The following is a 27023-nucleotide window of genomic DNA, read 5'->3' on the forward strand; positions in this document are numbered from 1 at the left end:
AGGAAGTCCTGCAGTCTGGGAGCTCATCTGTAGTGTTGCCTGGACCCTTGGGCTGGAGGCCCTTTGAGTACCTGAGCTTCAAACAACACGGCTCCTTTGGGGTCTTTATGACAGAGTCAGGTGGTGGATTAAATATCTACCCACAAGCACTGAGATCAGCTTCAGGAAGTGGGGTGACAGGAAGAAATATATAAATGTGACTTGGACTATATTTGAGTCTCAGCTTCACTAACGTCTACTATTATGTTTTTATTGCATGTGTGTGTGTGTGTGTGTGTGTGTGTGTGTGTGTGTGTGTACCCTATCTTGAGACAGAGTCTCTCACTGGACTGGAAGCTGGTTGTTTGGCTAAGCTGGCTGCCTGCTCCTAATCCCCAGCACCGAGGTTACAGGCATACATGGCCACGCTTGGCTTTCATGTGAGTGCTGCGGATTTGAATTTAGTTCATCTTGCTTCCACAGTAAGTATTCTTATCCCCTGAGCTGTCACCCCAGACCTTACCTTAGTAAGACTAATGGACTTTTATCAAAATACTCGTAACCGCTAGTTTTAAAAGCTAAAAGTCTGTAAACAGCCAGCACATGAATAAGAAGGTAGAATTCTATTAATTGTTCTTTCAGGTTCTTGACGGGAGGGAGGACTTGGCAGACTACTCAGTAAACTGTCTTGGCAGGTTCACTGTATGATACTTGTAGTACTCTCAATAAAATGCACAGAATGTCTATGGATTAGCTGGGGCTGCTGAGGGGAAATGACCAGTGTAATTATCGCTTAATTGTTCAGAGTCCTGTTACCTGTGCAATGACTTCGGGGTCCATGGGCCGATGGTTATTGAAGCTTTTTGACCTTCCTGCCGTGGCAGTCTTTCGGATCTGTGGACTGTCCATCCGGTTCTTCAAGGATGAGTGGCGGCTGATAGAGTTGAGGCTGCCATGGCCGCTGATGGAACACTTATCTGGCCCTTCCTTGGGGAGATTCTGGCTCATGATGGGCTGGGAGGATGGACGGCAGCTAGCCCCCACCCCCGGGGAGGAGGAGTCAGTCAGAGAACTGCCCAGCCCATGGCTGTCACTCCGAAATGCTTTTCTGATGCTCCCAGATTCTGGACGCTTCCTTTGCCTTCAACAAACAGAAATGGCATCTGATCAGGGAGCCCTGGCTCCAAGGGAGCTAGGATTGTGACAGAGGGGCAGAGGCTGGCACCTGGGACTTCTAAAGAGAGTCAAATAGAATACTCTAACTCTTCAGTTTTTCCTTCTCCTGTTTTCTCTATGGATCTGTTCCCTTCCAACCCTCCAACCTGGGCAGAGCAGATGCATACTTACTTGATGGCTGTGAGCTTTGAGTTCTAAACATGTAAGATGCTGTCAGAAAAAAATGCCTGTTTAAGAGAAAGTTTCTAGTGGGAGAAAGATTCATGAAAAGACCCACTCCATTGCCTGCCTGAACAGAAACCCAAGGCCCCAGGTTAGAAAGTCTCACCATCACCAATGAGGGGAGAACTGCTGGTTAATGTTTCCAAATCGGTTTGCTCAACTGTCTATAGTGAGCCTGTCATCATCTGGGCTCTAGCAAGAGGCTGTTTCCTATTCATAGACATGGAAAAGATTTTTTAAGGAACCGCTTTTTGGCACAGACAGAGGGCTCACTGTGTGCCAGCTCCTAGGGTGGAAAGGGCATTTATGCAACTCATATGTCACCCAGCACTGGCCCAATTTATTTCATATTGCAAAAGGCTCTCAAATGATAGGATCCTAGTCATATGAGTATTGCCCAACACTGAATAATTTCATTTTTTGAACTGGATTTTAAAGGACCTCATCTAGGTAGTCATCACGCTGCTAGTTCAGATAGCAGCTGGGTAGCTCTGAGGAAGATGAGCTGAGCTGGGGACTCTGGATGGTAAGGGTAGGACTCTGAAGATTGGGAGCCACCTCTGAACCTTAAGTAAGTTCTTGCGCTGCTTACGGTTGAGATCTGCTTTATCTTTCCGGGTAAAGCAGTCATTTTCAACAAGGAAAAGGGATGCTCTTCAGTCTAGGAAGGCCCTGCTGAAATAAGCCCTCCTCTGTCAAAATTTCCAGACACTAGTGGTTCCGACGGCAGACTGGAGAGATTCCCGCCCTCCCATATTCCCTCAGTGCTTGCACAGGACTGTGTTTCAGTGCCTTCCATATGGTCTGTTGCCTTGCCAGACTGTGAGCTCTGAATAACTAGCATTGGTGCTTGGCACAACACAGATGGTTAATATAGGATGTGGAATTAAATTGAAATGCCACACCCTAAGAACTCGGCTGATTTCCTTTTTCCATTCAAGGATGGCTGACTCACAAGTCAGAACTGCTGAGAAGGCAGATTTAGGAGGCTGTGGTAGTGTGTCATCCCAGGCTCTATGAGGGCCATGAAGATGAGGAAGACAGAGATGCTGGTTATAAGCTTAGCCTGAAGGAGGAACCAGGCATAGCACTGAGCACCAACAACTCAAGTCATTTCAGAATGCAGAATGAGAACATTGTGTTTTCAGCCTCAAGGAACTTAGGGTGTCAGGAAGGCTTCCCCAAGTAAGTAATGCCTAGACTGAGTCTTGGAGGGTGAGGAGGAGTTAACCACGTGAGAGGGTCCAGGAGGAGAGAGTTCTCTAAGGCAATCAGGAAACTGATGTTGCATGGGAGGACTATTGTAGAGGTAGTCAGGAAGGCAGAACGGCAGACTCGATCCTAAGGGCCAGGCATACTGGGGCTATCTGTCACTCATGCACTGATTGGCTGGTGCCTGGGAAAGGTTGATTAGATCATGTTGACATGGTTTGGTTATGGTCTGCTCCCAGGAAATTCATCAGAAGAACCTTGATACCACAAGCAAGCAGTTCACGGGAACCGCCTCAACCTTCTACCAGATGTTTACCTTTTGACCATTTTCAGCTTCTGTTCTCTATAGTTCCTTTGTGGTAAATGGCATCGAATATACGCTGACTTAGACTTAAGCCCAGGGATGAAGCTAGTAGCTTGGCAGTAGAGTGCTCCGTCTGAATATGTGATTTGTTCAGTTCTGTCCTCAACACCGTAACAACAAAAATAATCATGCATAAATAAATACCTAACTTCCCCTCCAACATCCAGCCTTGGTTTCTGGCTTAACAGGCTTATGACCTTGTGATTGTAGCTTCATAATTAACAGAGACTTATAAATATTGAAAGAAATGTGATGAGCTGGCAGCTATGTCTTATTACCTTGGGCTCCTAGCAGACTGGAGGGAAGTATAAAATCCTCAGCTCGTTTAGTGGTCTGAATTAGGACTGTACTGGGTAAGTCAGCTGAATAAGCTAGATGAACCTGAGAGTAAAGAGATAGGAAAGAACCTTCCCCCCCAACCCCCTCTATTGTCTGGGTGGAAAAAAGCCAAGAGATCTGGCAACCTCATGCAGTTTAAAAACAATAAGCATCTTTTATTCTCCTTCCAGTCTCAGTGTCCAGAAGCTATGGTTAACAGGGTATCAAAGTGCAAATCATTTAACCCCTCCAAAGTCAGGAGGAATACAAACTGTACGTCATCTCCAATCGACGTTCACCAGGAGTGCCCCGGGGCTTGTCATCCTCTTGGCACTGGGCCACAGTTCAGGGTCTGGCGGAAAGAGGTCTGTAGGACTTGGTGTCTGGCCCCTTGAGATGAGATTAGTTCTCCAATAGCCTGAGTGCCTCTTGGGGAGGCGGCAGCTCATGGGCGGGCGAACGAGGAATCCCTCTAGATAGCCAGCAGGTGTGATGGAGTTAGAACCTCAGAATACTGCTAATGGCCACAGTGAAAGCTGGGGTGAGAGTAAGCCTGCTGGACAGGGGGTGGGGGTCTGCAGAGGGACTGCTAGGGAAGTATACCACACAGTGCTAAAGCAACAGGGAAAGATGAAAAGTGATTTCTGCTAGTGTGAAAGGGAGCGAAGGGAAATCACAGGATGAGTCAGGAGCTCAGGACAAAGCTTTCCTTGGGCTCAGTGCTCTTCTCTTTTCCATGGCCATGAATGCAGGATAGGGAGAAACAGACACATGTCATCTAAGTAAGCCCACATGGGGACATTAGCTTGGTGGAAGACAAATGAGACTCTGACTCTTCAGACACACAAGGGTCCAAGATGTTATCAAATACTATTTGAATAAGAATTGGAAAAGTGAAGGCACTGATAAGAATTAGAAGAAATAGCACAAAATCAAGTTGCAAAGGTGACCAAAGCTTTGATGAAGGTTTGGCTAAGACTGCCAGGAAGTCTGGGCAGACAGACACTGTGGAACACACAGAGTACCACAGGATGGTAACAGACAGTTGGGAGGCTGGGGCCTGCCCTCAGACCCTCATAAGCCTCCTCTCCTTGGCCTAGCCATACACTTTGCAGCAGCAAACAACACATGAAGACTGTTAGGCTGGAGGAGCTGGGAGCCCTGCGTATAGCACAGAGCGGAGTGGGGTTAGGCTAGGGGTGAGGCTGAGTGAATCATTTAGGGGAGCAGAAAATGAAAAGCAGCGCTTACTTGTTGATGTTTGCAAGATAAATATCAGCTACATGACCCCCACTGGGACAGCTGGCCCCCGTTCTGGCTGTCACCTTTTCTTCAGGTGGCTCAGACATGACCTCAATCTCAGACTTGGGGCTGGACCTCTCCACGACACCGTCCTCGCTGGGGCAGAAGGGACAGGCAGGCAGGGAAAAGGGAAAACAACACAAAAAGCAGTGTTAAATCAGCAAGATGCCCCCCCCGCCTGGACATACACATACATAACCCCACACAGTGTGGAGGCAGCAGCAACCCCTATCTGGGGCTAGCTTTGTAAGCTGAGGCAAGGGAACCTGAGGGCCTTTGGGGGGCCACTTAAGTAAATAAATAGTTCGCTGAGTTCTATTTGACTCTCAGCAACTCAGAAAAGCTTGGCTTGGGGACACCTAGATTCAAAGTATCTGCCTTTGGGCCCATGTTGCCTTCGTGGGGTGGCCACGAGGGGACCACCTCCTGGAGAAGGAGGTGAGGTCCAGGTTGTGGTTTATCTGCTGAGCTTCTGAGCACTGCTGGTAAGGGCAGGCAGCTCTGAAGTGGCTCTGAAGGGAGATGCCATCGATGAGGCATGGTGTGGACACATGTAGCCTCTCTCTGAGCATTCAAGATGGTCCCAGGTCTCTCCATTGCTCTCCTGGCCCCTCTGGCTACTGATGAAAAGGAGAGCCCCTTTTCTCCCACAGTTCATCTTCTCTCGATCCCGTAGTGAAGTCATAATGCTAAATTTGGGAGAGTCCTGTCCATGCACAGACCGCCACCAGGTTTGCGATGTTATCAACACAGGGAGGATTTCCCCGCAGAACAAGCCCGGGAGAGGCTGGGAGGGTGCAGACTCAGGATATCAACCTTTAAAAAGATAATAGTAAGGGAAGGACTAAAACCAGTGACAATGCTGTATCCTAGAGAGGTGTGGGGCTGGGGTAGGGCAAAGGGAGGCAGGCATATGTAGGCCACAGGGTTTGCTACTTTCTGCCTAGGAGACATTGCTCCAAAGGATGGGAACCAACAGACAGGCTATCCAGTGGGACCTCTAGAGCCAACTCTGATTTCCCATGTTCTCCGACATCCTTGTCCCTCCTTGCACTACTTTGCTTCTTTTACAAGGGTTCTTTTTCTTTCTAAAAATCTTTCTAAAAAGATTTGTCCTAAAAAGTACCTGTCAATTTTCATTTGCAGGTGGAAATACTACAGCACGTTGGGGTGTCCATAGAAGTTTACGAAGAGAAGCCAAGTCTGTTGGCTCATGCTATAATCTTAGCTGGGGGGAGGCTAAGGCAAGAAGACTGATATAAGTTATACAGAGTGAGTTCAAGCAGCCTAAGTTACAGAGTAAGGCTATGCTGACCAGTCGTCAACTTGACAGAAGCTAGACTATCTAGAAGGATAGAATCACAACTGAGATAATGCTTCCATAAGATCCACCTGTATGACATTTTCTTAATTACTGATTGATGGGGGTGTGGGGGTGGGGTGGGGTGGAGGTGGGGTTGGGGAGGGCCCAGTCCATTGTGGGTGGTGCTATCCATGGGCTGGTGGTCCTGGGTTCTATAAGAAAGAAGGCTGAGCAAGCCTTGATGAACAAGCTAGTGATCAGTAATCTGTGGCCTCTGCATCAGCTCCTGCCTCTGGGCTCCTGTCCTGTTTGAGTTCCTGTCCTGACTTCCTTCAGTGATCAAAGCATAAAACGAGCTTAACCCTTTCCTCCCCAACTTGCATTGGTCATACTGTTTCATTACAGCAATAATAACCTTAATTACGAGATGTGAAGTGTTTTCTCAACCTAATCTTCCCAGAAAGGAAATAACGCAGGGTCAAATTAAAAGGTCCATGCTATCACTCATTAAGCATACATATAAATGCTGGCTGGCATGTTTCTAAAACAAATGGATCAAGTGGAATTTAAAGGGAGAAGAGAAAGTGGGAGATTAAAACAATTCTCCACTGAGTTGCAGGGGCAGGGTGTTCTCCATGGAGCATTAAGCCTAAGAACCTTTTGGGAATTAGTCTCCCTTCTACAGTGTAGCAGGGACCCCCTCAAAGGTGCCACTTACGTGTCTTGGACTACGATGTACTGATGGGGGATGAGTCCGTCTATACCATTGTGCCGGCCTTCCCACCAGTCGTCAGAGGCTCGCTGGTAAAGCAGCAGGGATGCTCCCTTCTTGAAAGACAGTTCTCGGGCTGTCCGGCCTACGTAGTCAAACTTGGCAATGGCTTCAATGGGCTCACACTCTGGGAAGGGTGGGAAAGAAGAAAGCACATGTTTCTGGGATCTACAGACTCAGGGAACTGGGTGAAAAGACTGCTAACAGTGGTGGGGGATAACACAGTGGAAAATCAAGCCACACAGGATCCAGAGAGCTCTGAGAGCCTGGCATTGTCTTCTCTGCCCAACTCCTCTCCTCTGCCTAAGTAACACAGGGACGCTGCTTCCCCTGATAACTTCTTGGTGATCCCACAGCTGTTTCTGCTGACTGTCAACCATCCAACATGCCACTCTTTATTTTTTATTTTTTTTAGGCAGTACTGTGAATTGAACTCAGGGCTTCATCTGTGGACATCCAAAGACACACACTCCACTACTGACCTCTATACCCAGCCTAACATACTATACTTTTGAGCATCTTTCTGGTTATATAGTAAATTCATCAGCAACCTAACACTCAAATTGTACCATATTTTAGGTAATTTCTGTTTGTTTTTCAGTCCTCTCAGTAGAATGTAAAATATATAAAGTGGTTTAAAACCAGTGTATGGAAAATGCATATGAAAATAACTTGTGAGGTTAAAAAGGGCTTGTAAGAGCAATGCATTTTTATCCTGTGTGGGCTTTTCTTATGAATACAATGAAGATGATAGGATTAGCCCCCTTTTCCATGAAGTTGTTATGAGGAGTCAATTACAACTGTGAAAAATACTTAGAACAGTGCCCGGCACTGTGGTATGTGCACATCCATTGCTATGTGTACATGCATGTGACATGTATGTGACAGTCACTGCTGTCATCATGTGTCCATTCTAAGCTGCAGGAGAGATTGGATAGTAAGTAGAAGGCTCTCCAAAACATAGAACAATTAGATTGTAAATACCACAGCAGGGAGGAAGGCTGATTAAAACCAAGCCCATGCCCATAAAGCCCTGGGTGGCAAGTCTGCTGCTAAATGGGCTGGCTGAAGATTCCACAGCAGAACCGTCTCCGTTCTCTACAGCCTCAAGTACAGCACTTGGCTCTGTGACCTCCTTTTTCTCAGCTGCCCCACCAATCTCGCTAGAGATAAACCTCTAACAGTGTGAGAACAAGGCAGCCCTAACCAATACTGAATTCTCTCGTTACACCTATTTCTCACATAGAGATCATCCTGATTCTTCTCACACCAGAATCTAACAAGGAGTCCTATCTCTCCCTCTTTCAAAAGCTGGCTCCAGATGCAGGATTCCTAGCAAGGCAGGGTGCAGGCAAGGCTCTGTAGACTGTGCCATTTTCTTTTTCTGCCCATAAAATTCTGAGGCCCCTTGTCAATTGCTGAGACTTCCAGAGACCAAGTGATCCAGAAACAGAGGTGTGGAGCTGTTGGAAGCCAGGAGAATGTGCTGGCTGGACAGACTCTAATAAATCACGAGCGCTCTAGAGGGCTCCGAGGGTGACAGCCGAGCATTCCGCCCCGGGATGCACACTCACACGCTGTTCAGCGCACACAAGTCTGTACTTTGGAAGGGGTCACATTTTCCAGTTGGCAGGCATGCAAGCGTGTGGTTTCTGTGTCCTCATTCCCACCCCCCTCACTTGGCTTCTGTTGAGTTCTTGGCACCCAGAGTCTTTATTCCCCAGGCCTGATGTTTTTCAAATGAGCTTTGCTTTGGTTTCCAGTAACCTGGCAGCATTAGGGGCCGATATCTACTGGATCAGGTTAGATAGGGAGCTAAGAGGTGGGGCAAGGAAGCTAAGGACTACAAAAGGTGGATTATTCACCTCTGGTTTAATTTCTTACTTGAGAATGCCCTCCAAGGAAGGGAGAGACAAGAAACTCCTTTCTTCCCCTTAGGGCCCACTGGCAGCAGAGTTGGTCAAATGAACAGTATATAGCATCATGCCTGCTTTACTGACCAGCAGGCCGCCCCTAGCATACCATCGTCACTTGTGTGGTGTTCCGCTGTAACGTCCTGGGTGGAGTCTTCGGCAGAGATAGTCTCTCCATGAGTGCTGTCACTGAAACAGAAGAATGATGACAGGGACATCACTGTTTGCTCCTAAAGTTTTCCTCCCCTTTGTTGTATCAAATCGATTGCTTGAACGCAGCCATCGACTGCTAAGGATAAAAGATTTCTGTGATTCTCTAGTTTAGCTTCTGTTCCCCCAACCACTTGTCAGTACTTGGGACTTGAACTGCCTTGAGAGAAAGGGAAGGCTTTGGAGTTACAAATAAACTCTTTAGAAAACACAACTCAACTACTCAGAGGTCAATTCTCTTCATGAATTCATTCCTGGTTTTTAGGAGCATGGCAGAAGGAATGCTCTGGTTTTTGTAGCAGGGACAATTGGATCTAAAAACCAGCTCTGATGTTTGATAGCTACATTTGCTGTTACTTTTAAAATAGATACAGAGGTGTGTGAGGATCAGTGGTGTAATTTAGTGAAGGCTGTGGCAAGAGGGGTGCTCAGTAAGTGTGACATCTTTCCTTCTTCCTTTCACTCCATGCCCCTAGGTGCCTCGTGACTCACTGGCCTCGGCACTGATGAGAAGCAGGAAGTGAGTGGAGCATGAGTGGAATAAGAGCAAAGGAAAGGATCTCTGGGCAGTGGGTTTTACTGGAGGCCAGGGGATGAAGCTCAGCCTAGTCCTTAACACATGTATCTTCTCTTAAGTCATCCAGGGCAGAACTGAGGATGGCTACACGTTACTGTGGACAAGTTACTGTGTTTCTTCTCTTATCTTCTGGCTCAGGGAGGAGATGGCCATTCTTGAAGAGCAGAAACAACCTTCTGACCCTGTCTGAAGTTTTCTCCTCTGTCAGTAGGAACCATCAAGCACACCCTTCCAGGCAGGCAGACCTATAAACACCCCACATTCAGCCTGCCTCTCCCTGCCCAGTACACAAGCCCCTCCCATCTAAGAAGCCCTTTAAAGACTAGGCAACAAGTCGGTCCCAAAGGAAGGTTCTTAAGTTCCAGAGAATACTCTGGTAGACATCAATAGGGATTCTTCTTTGTTTAAAAAAAAAAAAAAAGAAAAGAAAAGAAAGAAAAAGAAAAAATAAAACAGTGGGAATAATTCCTTACTGTTTTCTGGGCCTAAAGACCGTCCCAGGGGTGAAGTTCATCCCTATGCATCCCATTAAGGCATCAAAGCATCAGTTCTTAAACTGCAGGGAGCCTTGGAGGGCTTGCTAAAAAGCATGTATTGTCTATCCCACTCTAAGCTTTTCTGAGTCACAAAATCTGTCTGGAGTTAAGAGAATCTGCATTTCATTCTGATCTCACAGGACCTGGTGCTGTTGGTCTGGACTTCCCACTTTCCAATTTGTACCATGGTAAAGGAATGATACTTTCTGAGGTTCTATGTAGTCCTAAGAGCCTGTGCTTCTCCCCTCCTGCGCCCTTGGCCCTGACAACATGGCTAATACTATCAACACCTGGACCCAAGGTCCCAACAGCAGTCCTAGGCAACCAGAATCCAGTCTGGAGACTGGTAGGTAGTCTGAAAAATGTACATTTTCATATCTGTGGAATGGCTAAGCAGGTTGATGCTCCACCCTAATGGTCCTGGTTTCTTGGCTACTCTCCTAGATTTGGGAGGTGGGAGGGCATACCTTTTCACTTCCTTAGCTCACTGTGATAATATCTTTCTTCCTAAAGAGGGAAGTCAGGAGCTAGGTCAATGACAACTGCTCCTTGATGCCACTGGCCCAAGGGCAAGGACAGTGGCACAAATGTTCCCAGATTATCTGTGTGGTGTTTTCAAAGGGCACTAATAAATATCACGTATACAACATATGGGTTAAGGGCTGAGGAAAACACTTGGGAGAAAACTAGAAGAGTTTCCATGTGTGTGTTCTAATAAACCACACTCCTTGGTCTCTGTTTCCTGGATAGAGCCTGGGGATGAGGGAGCTGGGACCACTATACCTCCTCCCCTTTTACTGGTCCATAACCTGTAGTGGTTGATATTTAACTTTACAGGTAAAGGTAGGAACTGAAGGACCATTCCACAGCTTTCTAACTACTCATGCAAAGGGGAGTAATGTGTAGGAAAATAGTTCCTTGGAGCTCACAGGCGAGGTGATCAACTGATCGACAGGCTCAGTCACCATGAACCATCTGTCAGCCACAGAAAGCTTTGTCTCTAAGCTCAGATGCCGGCCAAGGATCTGTAGTCCAGGAGAGAATAGATCCAAGGATGCCATAAGAGTTTACAGACAAATGTTATTTTCTTCACTCCTTGGGTTCTGAGAGGATCATGGAAAACCATGGACCAGCTGACTGCTAACTACGTAAGCAAGCACCGTGCCCTCTCCTACCAGCAATGGGGCTGGAAGGTTCCAGGTGCTCATTTAGATGGAAGAGGATTTGGGCTGACTGTGCCTTCAGCTTCTATTGAGAACCATTTAGAGAAGAAGGGAGGGGACGAGACAGCAGGGGTGAGAAGGCAGCTGCCCTTGTAGTCAGTGAAGAACGGCACTGTGAAGTGGTCTTGGGGCATCTGTGTGGGGTGGTGGATGGAGCCTGACCACCCCACAGTACCTAGAAAGCCAGTACTCAGGGTTGAATCCCCATCACTGGGGTGGCGGATACTTTGCACTGACCTTTCCGGATTGTATGGGGTTCATCTGAAAGGGAACTAGTATTCCAATTTTTGGAAATGATTCCTTTTTCTAAAAGAGGCAGTCTAATACAAATACTTAAGAAGGTTCCTTTTAGAACTTATGTACTCAGGTTAGGTCATGAAAAACTTTGTCTACGCAATCTCATACTTTTACAGGGGTGGAACTATGCGTAACCCACTCCTAATAAGTTTACACCTTTTCTCTTACAAATATCTGAAATCATGCCACCCCATAAACTCAGTGTGCCTCGTATACAGATTCTTCCAACTAAGAACAGGATTCCCTGGGACCCAGCTCTCTTTTCCTCACAATACACAGCTTGGGCACCACTATCTAATGAACAGTAGGTCTAAACACTGCGTTATAAACTCTCCTTCTCTGGCGAACTGCTATTAATGCCTTTATTTTCAAGATGGTTCCTAGTCACACAATACTCATTTCAAAAGGGAGGTGGGTGAAGTGGCACTTATTCTGTGGGTGGATCCAAGATGGGAGGACAGCCAGACCCTAGCAACCTACAGAACCTGTATGTGGAGGTGAGGACCTGGCTGCTTTCCTTCGGGTTTTGCTTGGCCATCTGGCCCCTACAGCAGTGATGATCAGGCACGCTCATCTCTCCTCCCCTCCGTGGGTCTTACCAGTAATCCTCCATGCTCCCTCCTCTGCTGTAGATGGGACCCTCCAGCTCCCTGGGATTTGGGAAAATGTTCTCATGTTGGATGATGATGGTTTTGATCAGTTCATTCACGTGGGCTTGACAGGACACCTGGTCGTGGCCCTCTGGCACTGACATCAGTGAGGGCCCGAAGCAGATGGCAAGGTTGTAGGGGTCCATCATGTTCTCTTCACTGAACTGTGATAAGCTGGAAGAGAAGAAAGAGAGAGAGAGGAAATTGGAAAGCTCTCACATGAATGCCCAGAAAACACAAACATAAGAGGCATTGCCAGAAGGAAAGTTGTAAGTCCACAAACCGCCACCTGCCTTTCTGGGCATCGCAGGCCTTCTGGAAAGTCATCCGGGAAGAGCCACTGCTAATGGGGGCCAAGGAAGGGAAACATGCAAGATCTGCTTGCAGGTCTGACTTCTTCTCCAGTTCCCTATTTGAATCCTTGAGTCTCATCTTTACCCTTGCCTTTGACCTTACACATCAGAGCTACCCTTTTTTGAGAACAGATCATATAACACGCTGCAGAACTGGATATGGCTGCCACAGACCAATTCACTAAACTATCAGAACAGATGGGGCCCTCAGCTTGCTTTGGGAAACCAGCACAGGATGCAGGAACTGTGCATCATGTGTTTCCATGCATGCATACAAAAGAATCATGTTACTGGGCATTTTCTATTCCAAATTCTCTACTTACTACAAATACAGTCAGCGGATTAATTTTTTCACTCCACCAGGACAGTGAATTCTTTTTAGAATAGCTAATATAATTATTTAACATTTTCTTAATATCCCCTTGTATTATTATTACATCCAGGAATTAATTATGCATTTTGTTTATATTCTGTTTGGGGTTCCCTTGGACATAGGCTAATTTTATTATTGCTTATTTATTTAGAGATTTTTTTTCCCCTCCATTCTCAGCCAGCAGCTGCTCCAGTCACACCCAACCTTGGCCAAGGACCCAAATACGCAACTATCACCATGCCTGATGAGTCCCTAAGGGTCCCTATCTATGGTGATTTGAATAAGAATGGCCCCCATAAGATCATATATTTGAATATTTAAGTCAGCAGGGAATAGCACTACTTAAGAGGGATTAGAAGGTGTGGCCTCGTTGGCATAGCTAAGGCCTTGTTGAAGGAAGCCCACTGGAGATGGGCTCTGAGGTTCAAAAGCTCAAGCCAGGCCCTGGCTCTCTCTTCCTGCTGCCTGCAGATCTGGATGTAGAAATCTCAGTTACTTGTACCATGTCTGCACGCCTGCCTGCCACCATTTTCTCTGCTGCCAGGATGACAGTGGACTAATCCTCTGAAACTGTAAGAAAGCCCTAACTAAGTGCCTGTCCTGGCACAGAAGCCTGGGCTGACTTTGGGTCCATCCTCCCAAAGCTTGAAGGGCTATGGACACTGCTGAGGCGTTTGCCCTTCTGGTGGTCATCAGCAGTAGGCTCTCAGTGTCCAATCCTGACAGACCCTGGAAAAGAACTAGGGTCTTGGGACTCTACCGCCATTCGTCCGGACTGGGAGAAGTTCATTTCTCGTGTGTCCCTCACCCAGACTTCTGTTACAAAGCTGGTTTTCCTCTAACAAGTGGCTTTCTTCTCTGCTGGAGCATATGATGTGTACCTGTGTTCCTTCTACAATCACTGTAGGACATCAGAGATGGCATGGCAGGTGACACGGGCCTGTGAGCATATCTGGGGAATTTTCTTGATTGCTAATTGATGCAGGGAGCTCAGCCCACTGTGGGCAGCACTATCTTTAGGCAGATAAGCCTAGACTGTTTAAAGAAATGTAGCTGTAGATGGGAGGAAGCTAGTGCCCACCATTCCACTGTGGTTTCTGCATAAATGATCTTTGGTCCTATCCACTTTGCTGCCAATGTTATAATTCCATTCTTCTTTATACCTTAATAAAATACCATGTTTATCCTTTATCTGCTGACAGACTTACTGCTAGGCTAGTTGAATCTCTTGGCTCCTGAATAGTGCAACAGTAAACATGGAATGCAAATATATCTGCATATAAACATAAACAAATATATGTTGACTTCAAGTCCTTCAGGAATATACCCAGGAATGTTTTAGCTGAGTCATGTGGTAGTTCTATTTTTAGCATTTTGTTGCACCTGCATTCTGATTTCCATAGTGTCTGTACTAGTTTGCACTTTTTTCAATCTCATATAAGGTTTCCTCCTTCCTGACATCTTCACCAACATTTATTGTCCATTGTTTTCTTTATTTTCTTCTTTCCCCTTTCCTTTCTTTCTTCTCTCATATTTACATTCTGACTATAGTTTCCCCTCTTTCTAGTCTCTCCCTCCCAACCTCCCTTCTCTCACCAAGCCACCCCCAACTCCCAACTTCCCCCAAGAAAGGCTTTCCAGGGACATCAACTAAACACAGCATAACAACCACAATAAGACCAGGCACATATCCTCACACTGAGACTGGATGAGGCAACTCAGTAGGAGGAAAAGGGTCCCAAAAGCAAGCCAGAGAGTCAAGACAGCCCCGCCCCCACTGTTATGTATCCTACAAGAACATCAAGCTCCACAGTTGGTTGGACTGATATGCAACAGATTCTCAATATACCTTTCTTTTCTGCTCGTGTGTACGTGTGTGTGTGTGTGTGTGTGTGTGTGTGTGTGTGTGTGTGTGTGTGTGTAGGCCATGCCAAACAAAAGGGACGAAGAGACAAGAGAAGGCCTAATGGGAGGGAAAGGGACGAAAGGAAGGGTAGAGGAATATATGTGACATGCAAACAGATGCAGGGCTTTGGAAGAGGAAGAGGACTGGTAAGAAGAAGTGGGGAGCAAAGAAGAACAAAGTAAAATGATACATACATATGAAAAGATCATAATGAAACCCATCACTTTATATTCTAAATAGGAATAACAATAAATAAGAGTATAAATTAGGTGGCACTTAACATATTCACAATGTTGTAAAACCCTTATCTCTAATTTGCACATACTATCATCATCCCTGAAATTAATCTGGTATTCACTAAACAGTTACTTTCCAGCCCTCTTCTCAGTCCCTGGCTACCAGGAATCAACTTTCTATTTCTATGGATTTGGCTGTTTTGAAAATGTAATGGACTCTAACAATGTTGAGTGTTTTGTGTGTGTCTAGTTTATTGACTCAACACGGTATTTTCAAGGTTCACCTGTATGGTATCATGCACCAATTCTTCATCCCTTTTTATGGCTAAACAATATCCTACTCTATAGATAAGGACCATTTTGTAAGCTTAGAGACAGAACTTCCCCAAGGTGAACATTCAGATGAGGCCCACACTTCTAACCCAGCACTGTCTTCACAACATGAGCCTAGGGCTAAGGTCAACAATTAAGCTGCAGATGAAGAGGTAACCCATAGATACCATTAGCTTGGTTCTCTGCGATGTAATATGTGTACAATTCAAGAATAAGCGTCAGCTACATTAACGTGTGCATTCCCAAAGTGTGGGTCCAGGTAAGGGCTCCACGAGGAAACAGCTGCCAACTCTGGCTACAACTGTTGGCAGCTGCATACTTATCAGCTGTCATCTTCCCATGGAGACTGTGCTTTACCCTGTTGATCAGTAAAACAATAATTTAAAAATTATATACCCACAAACAAATTAATAATTGGGATTAGTAACATTCCTGTGCTGTTTTCTAATAATGTCTCTTCTTATACTGCACCATGTTTACTCTCTTGTTTCTCTCCCCTGCAAATCCAGGGAAAGATAACAGTTTATCTGTCTTCTCTGTCCCTACCAGCTGCTTCAGTTGGCTGCTCTTGTCATGCTCCTAGTTCCTGGGGGACAAACAAGGCTTACAGGTAAACATGGGTATGGTGATGTGAACAAGTAGTGACTTGTGGTCCTGAGGAAACGGTCTAGCCAGAGTAGTGAGCAGTGTTTCCAAGCTATGCATAAGCACATCGATGAGTTATGAGGATTTCATCTCAAGGGCAGATGGGATGCTGGGTTAGGACTCAGCTTAGGGAGGACGCAGACTGAAGAGTCAGGATTCTGTAGTTCTGCAGTGGGATGGGTGACAGTGAGGGCTTTCCAATAGGGTTTTAGGCGGAGCCTAGGGGGTTTTAATCGAGATGCCTATAAGGCCAGGCTGATCATGAAGGCATAACCAGGATGGGCCTATGAAATGGATTCTAAAGTTGTAGTCATTTTAAACAAACACTAACTATGTATGAAGGCTTCACACTCACAAAGTATGTGCTAAAACAAACTCCTTTGGTTTATCTTTGGTTTCCCTGTTTTGATGGATTCAGGAAACCATAGAACTACTTCTTGGCTATATGGAAACCTAGGGCCAGCATGACAATAGATGACAACATGGAGAAGGCTGGGGACCAAGGTAAGCTATGTCGCACCCAGTGAATAGACCCGTTGTCATGGGAAATTACTGCCACATAAGAATACAGGTCTAGTAATGTTAGTTAGATATAACAGCTTTTCAAAAGCTAGGAATCTAAAGTTTTAAAAGTAGGAATTCTAAACAGTTAAATATTGTTTTAATGTTTTTAGGACACAATGGAACCAAAGGAAATATACTGGAGTGCCTCTCGGGCCTTCAGGTTATAATCTTTGTTCTAGATCATTGAGTAAAATGAAGACAGAAGAGCTTGAAAGGTGCATGTTTCTGCTTCCTGCCTTGTCTGCAACATGGGGACACCCATCTGTCCCAGGCAAGCAGGCATTGCTTGAATAAGAAATATCCCATCTAAGCCCATGGCCTCTCTGGTCCTGACTTTTTTCCAGCCACATGTACTATAGGTGACTATCACAGTGGTATCTCCACTTCAGGGTTTTCTTGGATTTGGTTCCCACAGTTAGCTGCTGAAAAACCTCCTCTTGGACGTGTAAAGGAAGTGTGGGACTACCTGGCCCACATCAGCACCTATCTCAGCTTCTTTCTCTAGTCCTTGTTTCCCTAATTCCCTAAGTTCATAATTGCCCTTATGTTCTGGAAAGAATTTAGGATTTCTCTCGCCTCAGCCAGCCTATAAGCAAGTCCTGTTAATGCTGTGTTCAAAGTAGATCCGAAGCCTGACCCTTTCTGTCATCTTCTCGTCTACCAACACCTAGCTGGACCATGTCACAACCTTGGAATAGGTCTCTCTTCTCTTTTTGACCCTTTGCAGTAACTTCTCCACAAATTAATTGGCAGGTTTGAAAATAAGTACCTAAAAGCCAGATTGTACCATTTTTCTCTTTAAAGGCTTTAAGTCATCCCCAAATTCAAACCTACTATTATTGTAACTCTCAAATCTTCATGTCTTTACAGGCCCCTTCCTCACCCTTCAGGCTACTGCTTGTACCTTGTCTTCTCAGAGGCCTCTGTGGCAAGCACATCTCTAAATTGGTTCTTCTTCCTATCCTTTGTCCATTATGACCCCTGAACTCTGTCCCCAACTTTACTCTTCTTTTTCCCTTAGCAGCCATTCTACCTGAAGTATCAACTATTGTCTGTTTCCTTCCTTGTACCATGAGGTAATGATAAAAGGCTATTCTCTTCCCATTTGGCGGTGTATTTTTAATAGCCTAGCACTGTAGTTGGTGAATGGTAGATGCTCAGTAAGTGTCTGTTAGGATAGACAATAAGACACAGATCCATGTGAAAGCTCTGTGTAGTCAAAGCCAAGTCATTCACTGTGAAGGCTACTCACTGATTGAGGAAGGCAAAGAGGTATCTCATGATAATCAGAGTGGGCTTGGGCAGGACCAGAAGGACTTTCCGGATATGCACAGCTCTCTCTTGCAGGTTGTCCATTGCTGAAAGAAGAAGGCATGTTATCCTCTGCATGACTGCAGTCACCAGCAGCATAACTCAGAGCGAGCAAAGCTGGCCCACACATAGCCCTGGGATAGTGACAGAGGCTTCCCCCGGGATGTTCTGTGGGATGAGACTGTTTCAAAAGATCACATGCTGGGACCTACACCCTGACTAGTACAGACTCAAGGTATATGTTCCATAGGCACAGAAAGTTGGATATGTTCCCTCTCTAATTTAAACAACGACAGACATAGACAAGGCCTTCACACCTCCTGGATTTTCAGTCTGGCTCAGCATTTGGACTGAATACTTACTTGTTCCTCTTTTGGTTGTTTTGAGAAAAACTCCGGGCATCTAGAATGCTAGTTCTCTTTTTTTGTTGCTGGTGTTTCTGAGAGTTCTGTGTAGTCAAAGCCAAGTCTTTCACTGCGAAGGCTACTCATTGATTAAGCAAGGCAAAGAGGTCTCTCATGATAAACCTGTCATGACTGCTGGATAATGTCTTAAAGGGTCCCACACATGAGAAGGGACAGCGGCTGTGGAAGTCCTTTGTTGACCCCTGTGTACACAGTTATCTATTCCAACTTTGGATAAGTCTGGCTTCCTTCTTCCTTATCTAAAGTAGACATGAGCAGAGCCTGAGTAGAGTGAGAAGACAGCAGATGCTGGAAAAAGTAGTAAAATCTATGAAGACAACTGGAAAAGATTCCTGGCTTTTGTGCTATGGTCAGGTTAGTTACAGATTTGGCCATATGCCTGTGACCTGTCATGAACAGCCTCTGACTTCGCGGTGTGACAATATGAACATGATCTGGCAGCCTTTATGTGAATAAGAAATAGCAAATACTGGATTAGGAGCAAGAATAAGGAAGAACTGGGCATCTGAGGAATCTGCTGTGCCTTGGCAACTCCAGCCCAATGTAAGAGACTTCACTTGGGTCCAGTCTTGGAAAGGAAAGACATGAGATGTGACCTAAGTAACACGTGTTTGTAACTGTCACGTAACTCCTTCCCATTAGACTCTCATAAATACATAGACAACAAAGAGAACAAGTATCCTAGATGTCTGGGCTTTTCTCAGAACAACTGAAAGAGGAACAAGTAAGTATTCAGTCCAAATACTGAGCCAAACTGAATTCAGGAGGCACAAAGGCCTTGTTCAAACTGGGGAAAGAGCTTCCCTGCATTTACTCCTTTCACCTTCTGGGGCCACCATTCAGATAAGGTCTATGCACTGGCCATCTGTATGTCAACTTGACACTAACTACAGTCATTTGGGAAGCAGGAACCTCAATTGAGAACCCCCCCCCCCCACTAGATTAGCCTGTGGGTAACTTGTGGTGTGTTTTCTTGTTTGATGTAGGAAGGCCAGCTCAAAGTGGGTGGATGGTGGACTCAGTTGTATAAGAAAGCAGGTTGAGCAAACCACAGGGATCCAGCCAGGAAGCAGCACCCTCCATGGCCTCTGCATAGTTCCTACCTCCAGGCTCTGACCCTGTTTGAGTCCTGCTTTGACTTCCTTAGTGATGGGATGTAAGATGAAACAAGCCCCTTCCTCCTCAAGTTGCTTTTGGTTACTGTGTTTTATCACAGCAATAAAACCCCAAATAATATAATCTGCTTCTCGAATGACTTGATATTATTATAAATTTCCACGGGTTTCTCATGGAATCAAGTGGTAGGATGCTTCAGGATCACCAACTATGCTAAATGCCTAGGATGGCTTTTTAAGCTCTACAGAGAACTTTAAAGAAACCAGAGATTGTTCTCTGGGAAAATACTAAATGGTACTTTTAAGTGCATAGAGGGGCTTTTCTTGTTTTCAGACACATATGAATGTATGTATGTATGTATGTATGTATGTACGTATGTATGTATGTATACATGCATATGCATATGTAGCAGGTAAGCCAATGTACATATAAAACAACAATCAGGGAGCATGGTCAGTGTTTATAGTTTCCTTTGGTCCTATTAAAAGCTCCAACATTGTGTATAAGCTTCAAGTATCTGACAAGACTGGATCTTACAGATGAGTGTACAAGCATTTTACTAAAAAAGATAAAACCCAGAGATAGGAATTAATGATGAGATAAATTAGGAGAAAAAAAAAAGCCAGGTGTCTTGACTCGAATTCTATACTATTACTGTTAAATCATTCTTTCTCTTCCACTACTAGGGATAAACAGTAGAGATAAAGAGGAGAAACTCACTGGAAGAAATACATAAAAACAAAAAACTTGATCTAAAAGCCTAGGAGGAGACAAATGGATGAAAATTTCCAAGTATCTTGCTGCCTGCCATGCATGGGATACTTACTGACACAGGCAATCAAGTCATGGAAGATGTCTTTGGGGAAGAGCGGGTGTTCCAGCCCCCGGAAGTAAAGCTTGAGGACGCCAGCTATGGAGTCCATGTCATGGTCATTCTGGTCCCCAGCCAGGGGGTCCTCTCCTGAAGAAGGTAGCCCCCATTCCAAAAGGAAAGAGAGAGAGTTAGGCAAACACACAGGTGAGGTGGAGATGGTGGAGGGGTGACTCATTTATATCCTCAGTATCTCTCTATCCAGCAAAGGCCAATGGCCGCGATGTGGCACTGTTGGGTTAATGAACATTCCCTGTGGGTTGGGGGACAGAAACCAGAGATTGTTTTTCTCATAAGAATCATGAAAGGATTCTTAAAGGAGACTGAGCCCATGGTGGAGGGGAAACAAGACCAAGAGGCCGGTTTCTCTGACTACCATAGCAGAGGACACCCACTGACAAAACAGTCATCCCAGAATCCCCATGGAAAATTTCATATCAAGTGTAATTAAATTTAATGATAACACCAACCCTAAATTGAAACTATACATATATCAATTACAATGACAGAAATTGCCAAAGCTTGCCCATTACCTTAATAGACCACAAGATGATAAATGGGATACAATGAAGAGGCACGTTAGCCTTGCTGTTAGCTGCTACCAAGGGCTCTGGATAAGGCTCTAAACTGCCTGGATATACAGTGAGGACTTGGGGTTTTGGCGGATCACCATAGGAATGAGGCAGGATGGGTGGGGCTAAGAAAGAAGGAAACCGGGGCATGCCCCAGTGTCTCTCTGTATGTCTACTGAAAGTACAGAGAAAACAGGCGGTTTCTTGGCTTTATAAGCAGAGAACTCAGGGGAAAGGTGGAGCCAGCTCTCGGGGCTGGCGAACATCTAGTCCCATCTTTGGCTATTCCCCGCTCACCTCTCTCAAAGGCGTTCTTTATGTCGTTCACTTCTACTTGTGACCCAGACACCCGGAAAACCCCCTCATGTCGTAGGCCTAGAAACACACAAAATAAAGTGGTCAGAGTGAAAACAGCAAGTTCACAATCATAAATCCCATACAGATGGGGTTACAATTCCCACCTCCACTGGTACTATGTCTTTGTCTTTTTTAGGACAAAGGAGAAAAAACAGGGAGGGCACAGATACTAGACAGGTCTCTGGAAGGATCATGAGGCATCAGTTTGTTTTTTTTTTAAGATGTATTTATTTATTATATATGAGTACACTGTAGCTGCCTTCAGACACACCAGAAGAGGGCATCGGATATGAGGCATTAGTTTTAAGGGAAGCATCAGGCCAAAGACTTAAGGGATGTTCACAGCCTCTTCTGCTTCCAAGGGAGACTACCAGGCTGTGGCCTCCCCACTTTTAGTTTACTGTTCCTGACTATAGAGTGGGAAATCACCTCTGGGTGCTTTCTTACTGCCTGCGGTCCAAGAATGGAGGCAGGTATTGGCAGGTAGAACACTATGTACCATGAGAGGTTAGAGAAAGATGGGTTGTTATAACTTCGTTAGCATTTTAACACTATTCCCATTATTCTAGGAAAATCTCTGAACTGATGACATAAAAACAAATGTGACCAATCAGTGGATGACTTTGTCAATCTCTGTTCAAGGCACTGGTCCCTGATGGCTGCCCTTTGTTTTGTTTTTGTTTTGTTTTGTTTTTTTTAAAGAAAACATGTTAATACTGCATTGCAAGGTGCACAAAAATTATCTTCTCATGATTTTGCTGGAGTGGAGATAGTCATGAAAGACAATGCTTATATAATGATTGCCAATAATGCTATCCTAGAAAGTATTTGTCCTCATATAACCATCCAAGGTCAGGGTTAGCAGTAACTCATGTTCTAGATGAGGGGCTGGTGACCGATGACACGGAGAACCGGGACCAGAGCTCAAAGGTAGTCTTGTTGCAATCACAGACTCAGTTTTTGGTGTCAGACTCAGGGCTTATTCCAGTGCATGTACAGAGAGGGTGGGAGGAAGCCATCTTGGCCTGATGTACTTAGACAGGTTACATCGAGCACCACACACCACACACTACACATTCTCAGTAAGAAAAATCAGGAAACAATCACTACTGATTGGCCTAACTACTATCTCCAGCTGTATCAGGACTTTTAGCCTTTCTCTAAGCCTAGATCTCCTTTGTCAACATTTCTCTGTGATATTCCAAAACCTTGATAGAAACCTCAGATTCTAGAAAAGCAAACAAAACAGAATGAGGCTATATTTTGCTGGCTATTTCATAATTGTCCTCTAGGTGAGGGGAGCTGTATTCAATTAGTTAGGTCCTGGAGGTATAACAAGACTGAAATTGTGGAATCTGACTGGAAGTAAGTGAAGGAATGTCATTGCCCGGCTTCTAGTAAGGTGTAAGCTGTTTGTTCCTCTGAGGCAATCTCTAAAATACTCCTCAGAGAACGGCAAGCAACATTAAAATCCCATCAGTGCTAGTGCGGTGGTACTATATCAGTTACCAAATGGGGTATGAGAGCCAGAAATTGTTGTTTAAACATAAAATGTATCATAAATACTGAGACTCTGACAGAAACGGAAACATACCCCAGGACTTAACTGGAAACAGAGTACAAGGAAATGTCACCTCAAACCAGGCTACTTGGTGTGTTTTAGATGGGAAAGTACTACACAACTTTCTGAGAGGGTCAGTTCAGTGCTCTTGGGTACGTCTGATGGCTAAGGTCATGTAGCCTTGGCCTGTGGGACCAAGGGAAGAACAAATGAGAGATGAACTTGCTGGAAATCAGACAACTGGCCTAAAATACTGAGCTCTCCTTCAGTCTAGTTTCCAGTTCCCCTAGAGAATAGATTCTCTAGACTAGGGCCACTTACTATTAGGACCAATTATTATTATTATTATTATTATTATTATTGTTGTTGTTGTTGTTGTTGTTATTATTATTGTTGTTGTTGTTTTATGTGTGTCTGTGTGTCTATGCATGTCTCTGTGTGCGTATGCATACACGCATGTGCACACTTGTGTGTGTATGCTATGGCACATGTGGAAATCCATGTTCTGAGGATTGAACTCGTATTATCAGGCTTGTGAGGCAAGCACTTTTACCCACTGAGCCATCTCACTGGCACACCAGACAGAATCTTTTGAGTAAGTGATATAATAATTCTGAGAGGAGAAACAAGTTTTCTAGAAAGGAAAAACCAGTTGACATTTTGGTATAATGTATAACCAAAATAATATATCTATAATCTTTAGTCTTTGTTTTTCTTAGCACACGCGAACATGAAAGCATAAAGTGCTCTTGGATTAGTGTAAACTATTTGAAAATGCTGTAAAGCACTGGCCTGTGGCTTCACCTCTGGTCAACCGCCCTTCACCCTTCCTGCTTCAGCCTGTGTTCTTTCTTCCGTCTGTCAACAGGTCCTGCACTTTGTGCTCTTTCACCACAAAATACTCTTCCTCAGACGGACACATCGCTTACCTCTTCCTCACAAGTCCACCAAAGTGTGGACTTTTCATGACCCATTAAACAGTGCCTCTCTCCACTCCCATCCTACACTCTGTTTCTCTTTTCTTTGTAACATACACCAGCACTGGAAATACTGCAAGTCAGTGTGTTTGCTAGCTAATCGTGCTTGTTCCTCAGTGGAACAGAAGTTCCAGCAGGAGCCTTTTCACTGGTCGTTAATAAGCAACCAATATGGACTCTGTGTTGAAGGAACAGATGAATGCATGGGTGAATGAAAGAACCCACTTCTTCCCACTGTTCGTTAGGAACCTCTTCTACTGAACTCAGCTTGAATTTGTCTTTGCCAGCTCCGTGGTATTAATTACTGCTATCTTGTAAAGTTTCTTATTCTGCCACTATCAATTACTATTGCTTTATTTCTTTCATTAACTTAGTATCTGCTCACTTATTTTCTTCCAAACACATCATAAAAATCACTTAAAGACAAGATTAGTAAATCATTTCTCTGTATGTTTTCTTTTTTGGCAATACATGATGCTCAGTCCTGGTCAGGGGCTCATAACCTCCCTGTTGGTTGTTCAACAGTGAGGAGCCATGCTCATACTTCAAGAGAACTGAGGTAACATTAGAAACTTACAGTTTATCGAGATTAGGATATGATGTAAGAATGCTGAAATAGGGGCTGGGGATTTAGCTCAGTGGTAGAGCGCTTACCTAGGAAGCGCAAGGCCCTGGGTTCGGTCCCCAGCTCCGAAAAAAAAAAAAAAAAAAGAACCAAAAAAAAAAAAAAAAAAGAATGCTGAAATAATTATTATTTCAACAATGACTCTAAGAAATATCCCAGTTTATAGGGAGAAGAGGATGTAGAATAGAAAGGTGCCTTGGAATTTAGACAAGCAATATCTGGCTTCTTTAGCTCCAGGATGGCCATTTTATGACTTTTTAAAGTATTTAAAAACTATTTCTGATGTGGTTTCTAAACAATTAAAGTCCAGTATAGATATTCTAAATATTCTCACCTTTGGAAAATAAACTTGCTGGTAATTATTAAATCTGTCTAATGAGGCCATTAGCTGGTAAAGAACAGAGTTAAATCTCTTGGCTTTGCCCAAGCAGAAGGGTAAGTACACCTTGACTAATGTTGAGAAAGAGCCAGTCCCTGAGGACTCTCAAAAGTCGGATACAACTTTACAACAGTTATGGAGCTCATAGGAACACTATATCCAGTGAGGCCAAATTAAAACAAAATCCAAATATTATATACACAATCAATGCAACATTAGAGATGAAATTGTTTCAAACCATCCCAGCACAGCTAATGGGACAAAATGGTTAGGCTATGCCATGGAAGGTACCTACATACACCAAGACTATAACTACAGGTCCATTACCACCACAACCACATGGTCTAACTGCACTTCTTCACAAGACTGCTGGGATTTAAAACTCTGGAGCTACAGAAGAGCATGGTAAGTGGCTAGGTCAAAATAGGTAGACACGGTCTTTCTGAGGGAGTCAGCAGTACATGAATGAGTTAAGACTTATTCCTTTTCTCAGAATGTGAGGATGGGAAGGCACTCTCTCTTCTCTCTCTGGTGTATATGCATATAATGTATACATGTGCTTGTGTGTAGCTATGGAGGGCAGAGGACAGTGTTGGTTGTTCTCTATTCTAATACTCTCTGCCTTTGACACACTCCTTTGAGGCAGTGACTTTCCCCTGAACCTAGATCTTATAGGATTCTTTTTAGGGGTAGGGTGGCAGTCCTCAAGCCCCAGAGACCCTGTCTCTGCCTTCCACAGAACTAGAGTTACAGCTGTGCATAAGATGCGGCTCTTCTTGTTATGGCAGTTTGGGAATTTGAATTGAGGTCCTCTTGGCTGTGCAGCAAGCGATCTTAACCACTGAAGCATCTCTCCAGCTCCAACTACTGCTATTGTTTTGTAAAGGAGTCTTTGAAGTTCTAACTTTTTGCACAAAGGTATGAGCGAAGCTGTATTTCTGCTTACCATGTCTGCTAATAAACCGGATGCAGCTTTCTACCACCAGAGGAATTGCCTGGCTGGAGTCCTGAAAAACAAAACAGGAATACAGAAATCAAAAACCAAAAATAGAAGAAGTGAGTCTGGTCTCAAAATGGAGATAACACCGCTGTCTGGTCACCCCCAGCCTGACTCTTCATTGATACTGATTGGGGAGGGGAGAAGGAAGGCCATGATCTGAAGGAACCAGAGCACTCGAGGAAGCTGTTTGAAAATACAGATGACATTTAAGAGAATACTCTGAGAAATGAGGATCACTTACAGACAGTATAGTAGTGAGAGACACCCCAAACAAAATATTCCAGGGGCTTTGCTTCTGTGACCTTAACTCATGTGTTGAAGAAGTAGATGCAGCAATGTGTGCTCGACCTCACAGGCTGATGGGGTGTGGTAGAACCAGAGATAACTGTTTCTAGAAATGATTCTTTAAAGGCTGGTGCCCGTTAACAGTGAAGAAAGATTCTATTAGTGGTATTAAAGAAGATACAGAAGACTATAACTTGAGAGACTACTTTGAAAAGTTTGGCAAGATCAAAACCATACAAGTTGTGGAGGATAAACAAGAATGGAAAAAGAGGATTTGCTTTTGTAACTTGCTTTTGTAGTTGGTAAAACTATTTAGGAAGCCCACAGTTAATGGTCATAAATGTGAGGGAATTAGGTCTTCTCTAAACAAGACGAGCCATCTGCTGGGTCACAGAGAGTGGTGGAGGTGAATCTGGCAACTTTACAGGTCAAGAAGGGAACTTTGGAGGCAGTGGAGGTAATTTTGGTCATGGTGAAAATTTTAGTGGAAGAGGAGGCTACAGTGGCGGTCCTGGTTATAGTCATAGAGGAAGACATGGTGTGGTCTGGTTATGACTGTAGAGAGGACATGGTATGGTCCTGGTTATGGTCATAGAGGAAGACATGGTGTGGTCTGGTTATGACTGTAGAGAGGACATGGTGTGGTCCTGGTTATGGTGGTGGTGGAGGTGATGATGATCAATATAATAAATTTGGAGGTGATGGTGGCAACTATGGTGGCAGTCCTGGTTACAGTAGTTAAGGCACAATGCTGGTGAAGAACAGGATATGGACACCAAGGTGGTAGATGTGGTGGAGGAGGATATGTGTTAATGAAGGATAGAATTTTGTTGGAGGGAGCTATAAAGATATTAGACATTACAGTGGATAACAGTGAACAGATTATGGGCCCATGAAGGGAGCAGTACTGCAGAGGAAGTGAAGTGCAGGCTGGCCCTAAGGTGGTGGTTATGGATATGGCTGCAGAAGTGGAAGGAGAAGGTTTTAAAGATGACCAAAAAGGGCTATAGTTTTTAGCAGGAGAGAGAGAGAGAGAGAGAGAGAGAGAGAGAGAGAGAGAGAGAGAGAGAGAGTAAACAA

The 27023-nt window shown here is 44.6% G+C and overlaps 1 protein-coding gene and 1 long non-coding RNA gene across 10 annotated transcripts in view; one reads left to right on the forward strand and one right to left on the reverse strand.

Annotated features, from left to right (window-relative positions):
* The window catches only part of Srgap2 (SLIT-ROBO Rho GTPase activating protein 2), a 221139-nt gene that overhangs the window by 5225 nt on the left and 188891 nt on the right, over window positions 1-27023 (reverse strand). For 6 of the 9 annotated variants that reach the window (NM_001401376.1, XM_039090884.2, XM_006249783.5 and 3 more), the window contains 9 exons: window positions 25605-25665; window positions 21057-21134; window positions 20143-20277; window positions 17717-17822; window positions 12004-12228; window positions 8671-8750; window positions 6595-6775; window positions 4523-4669; window positions 796-1120 (listed from right to left, as the gene is read on the reverse strand). In NM_001401376.1, the coding sequence (NP_001388305.1) occupies window positions 796-1120; window positions 4523-4669; window positions 6595-6775; window positions 8671-8750; window positions 12004-12228; window positions 17717-17822; window positions 20143-20277; window positions 21057-21134; window positions 25605-25665 (1338 nt within the window). The other 3 variants (XM_039090886.2, NM_001134958.1, XM_039090888.2) reach the window with 3 other exon arrangements.
* LOC120096246 (uncharacterized) lies at window positions 159-27016 on the forward strand. Its single transcript, XR_010057196.1, has 2 exons — window positions 159-461; window positions 15805-27016. It is a non-coding gene; the product is annotated as an uncharacterized LOC120096246 (long non-coding RNA).

This window comes from Rattus norvegicus, chromosome 13, assembly GCF_036323735.1.
Source record: "Rattus norvegicus strain BN/NHsdMcwi chromosome 13, GRCr8, whole genome shotgun sequence".
Taxonomy (NCBI): Eukaryota; Metazoa; Chordata; class Mammalia; order Rodentia; family Muridae; genus Rattus; species Rattus norvegicus.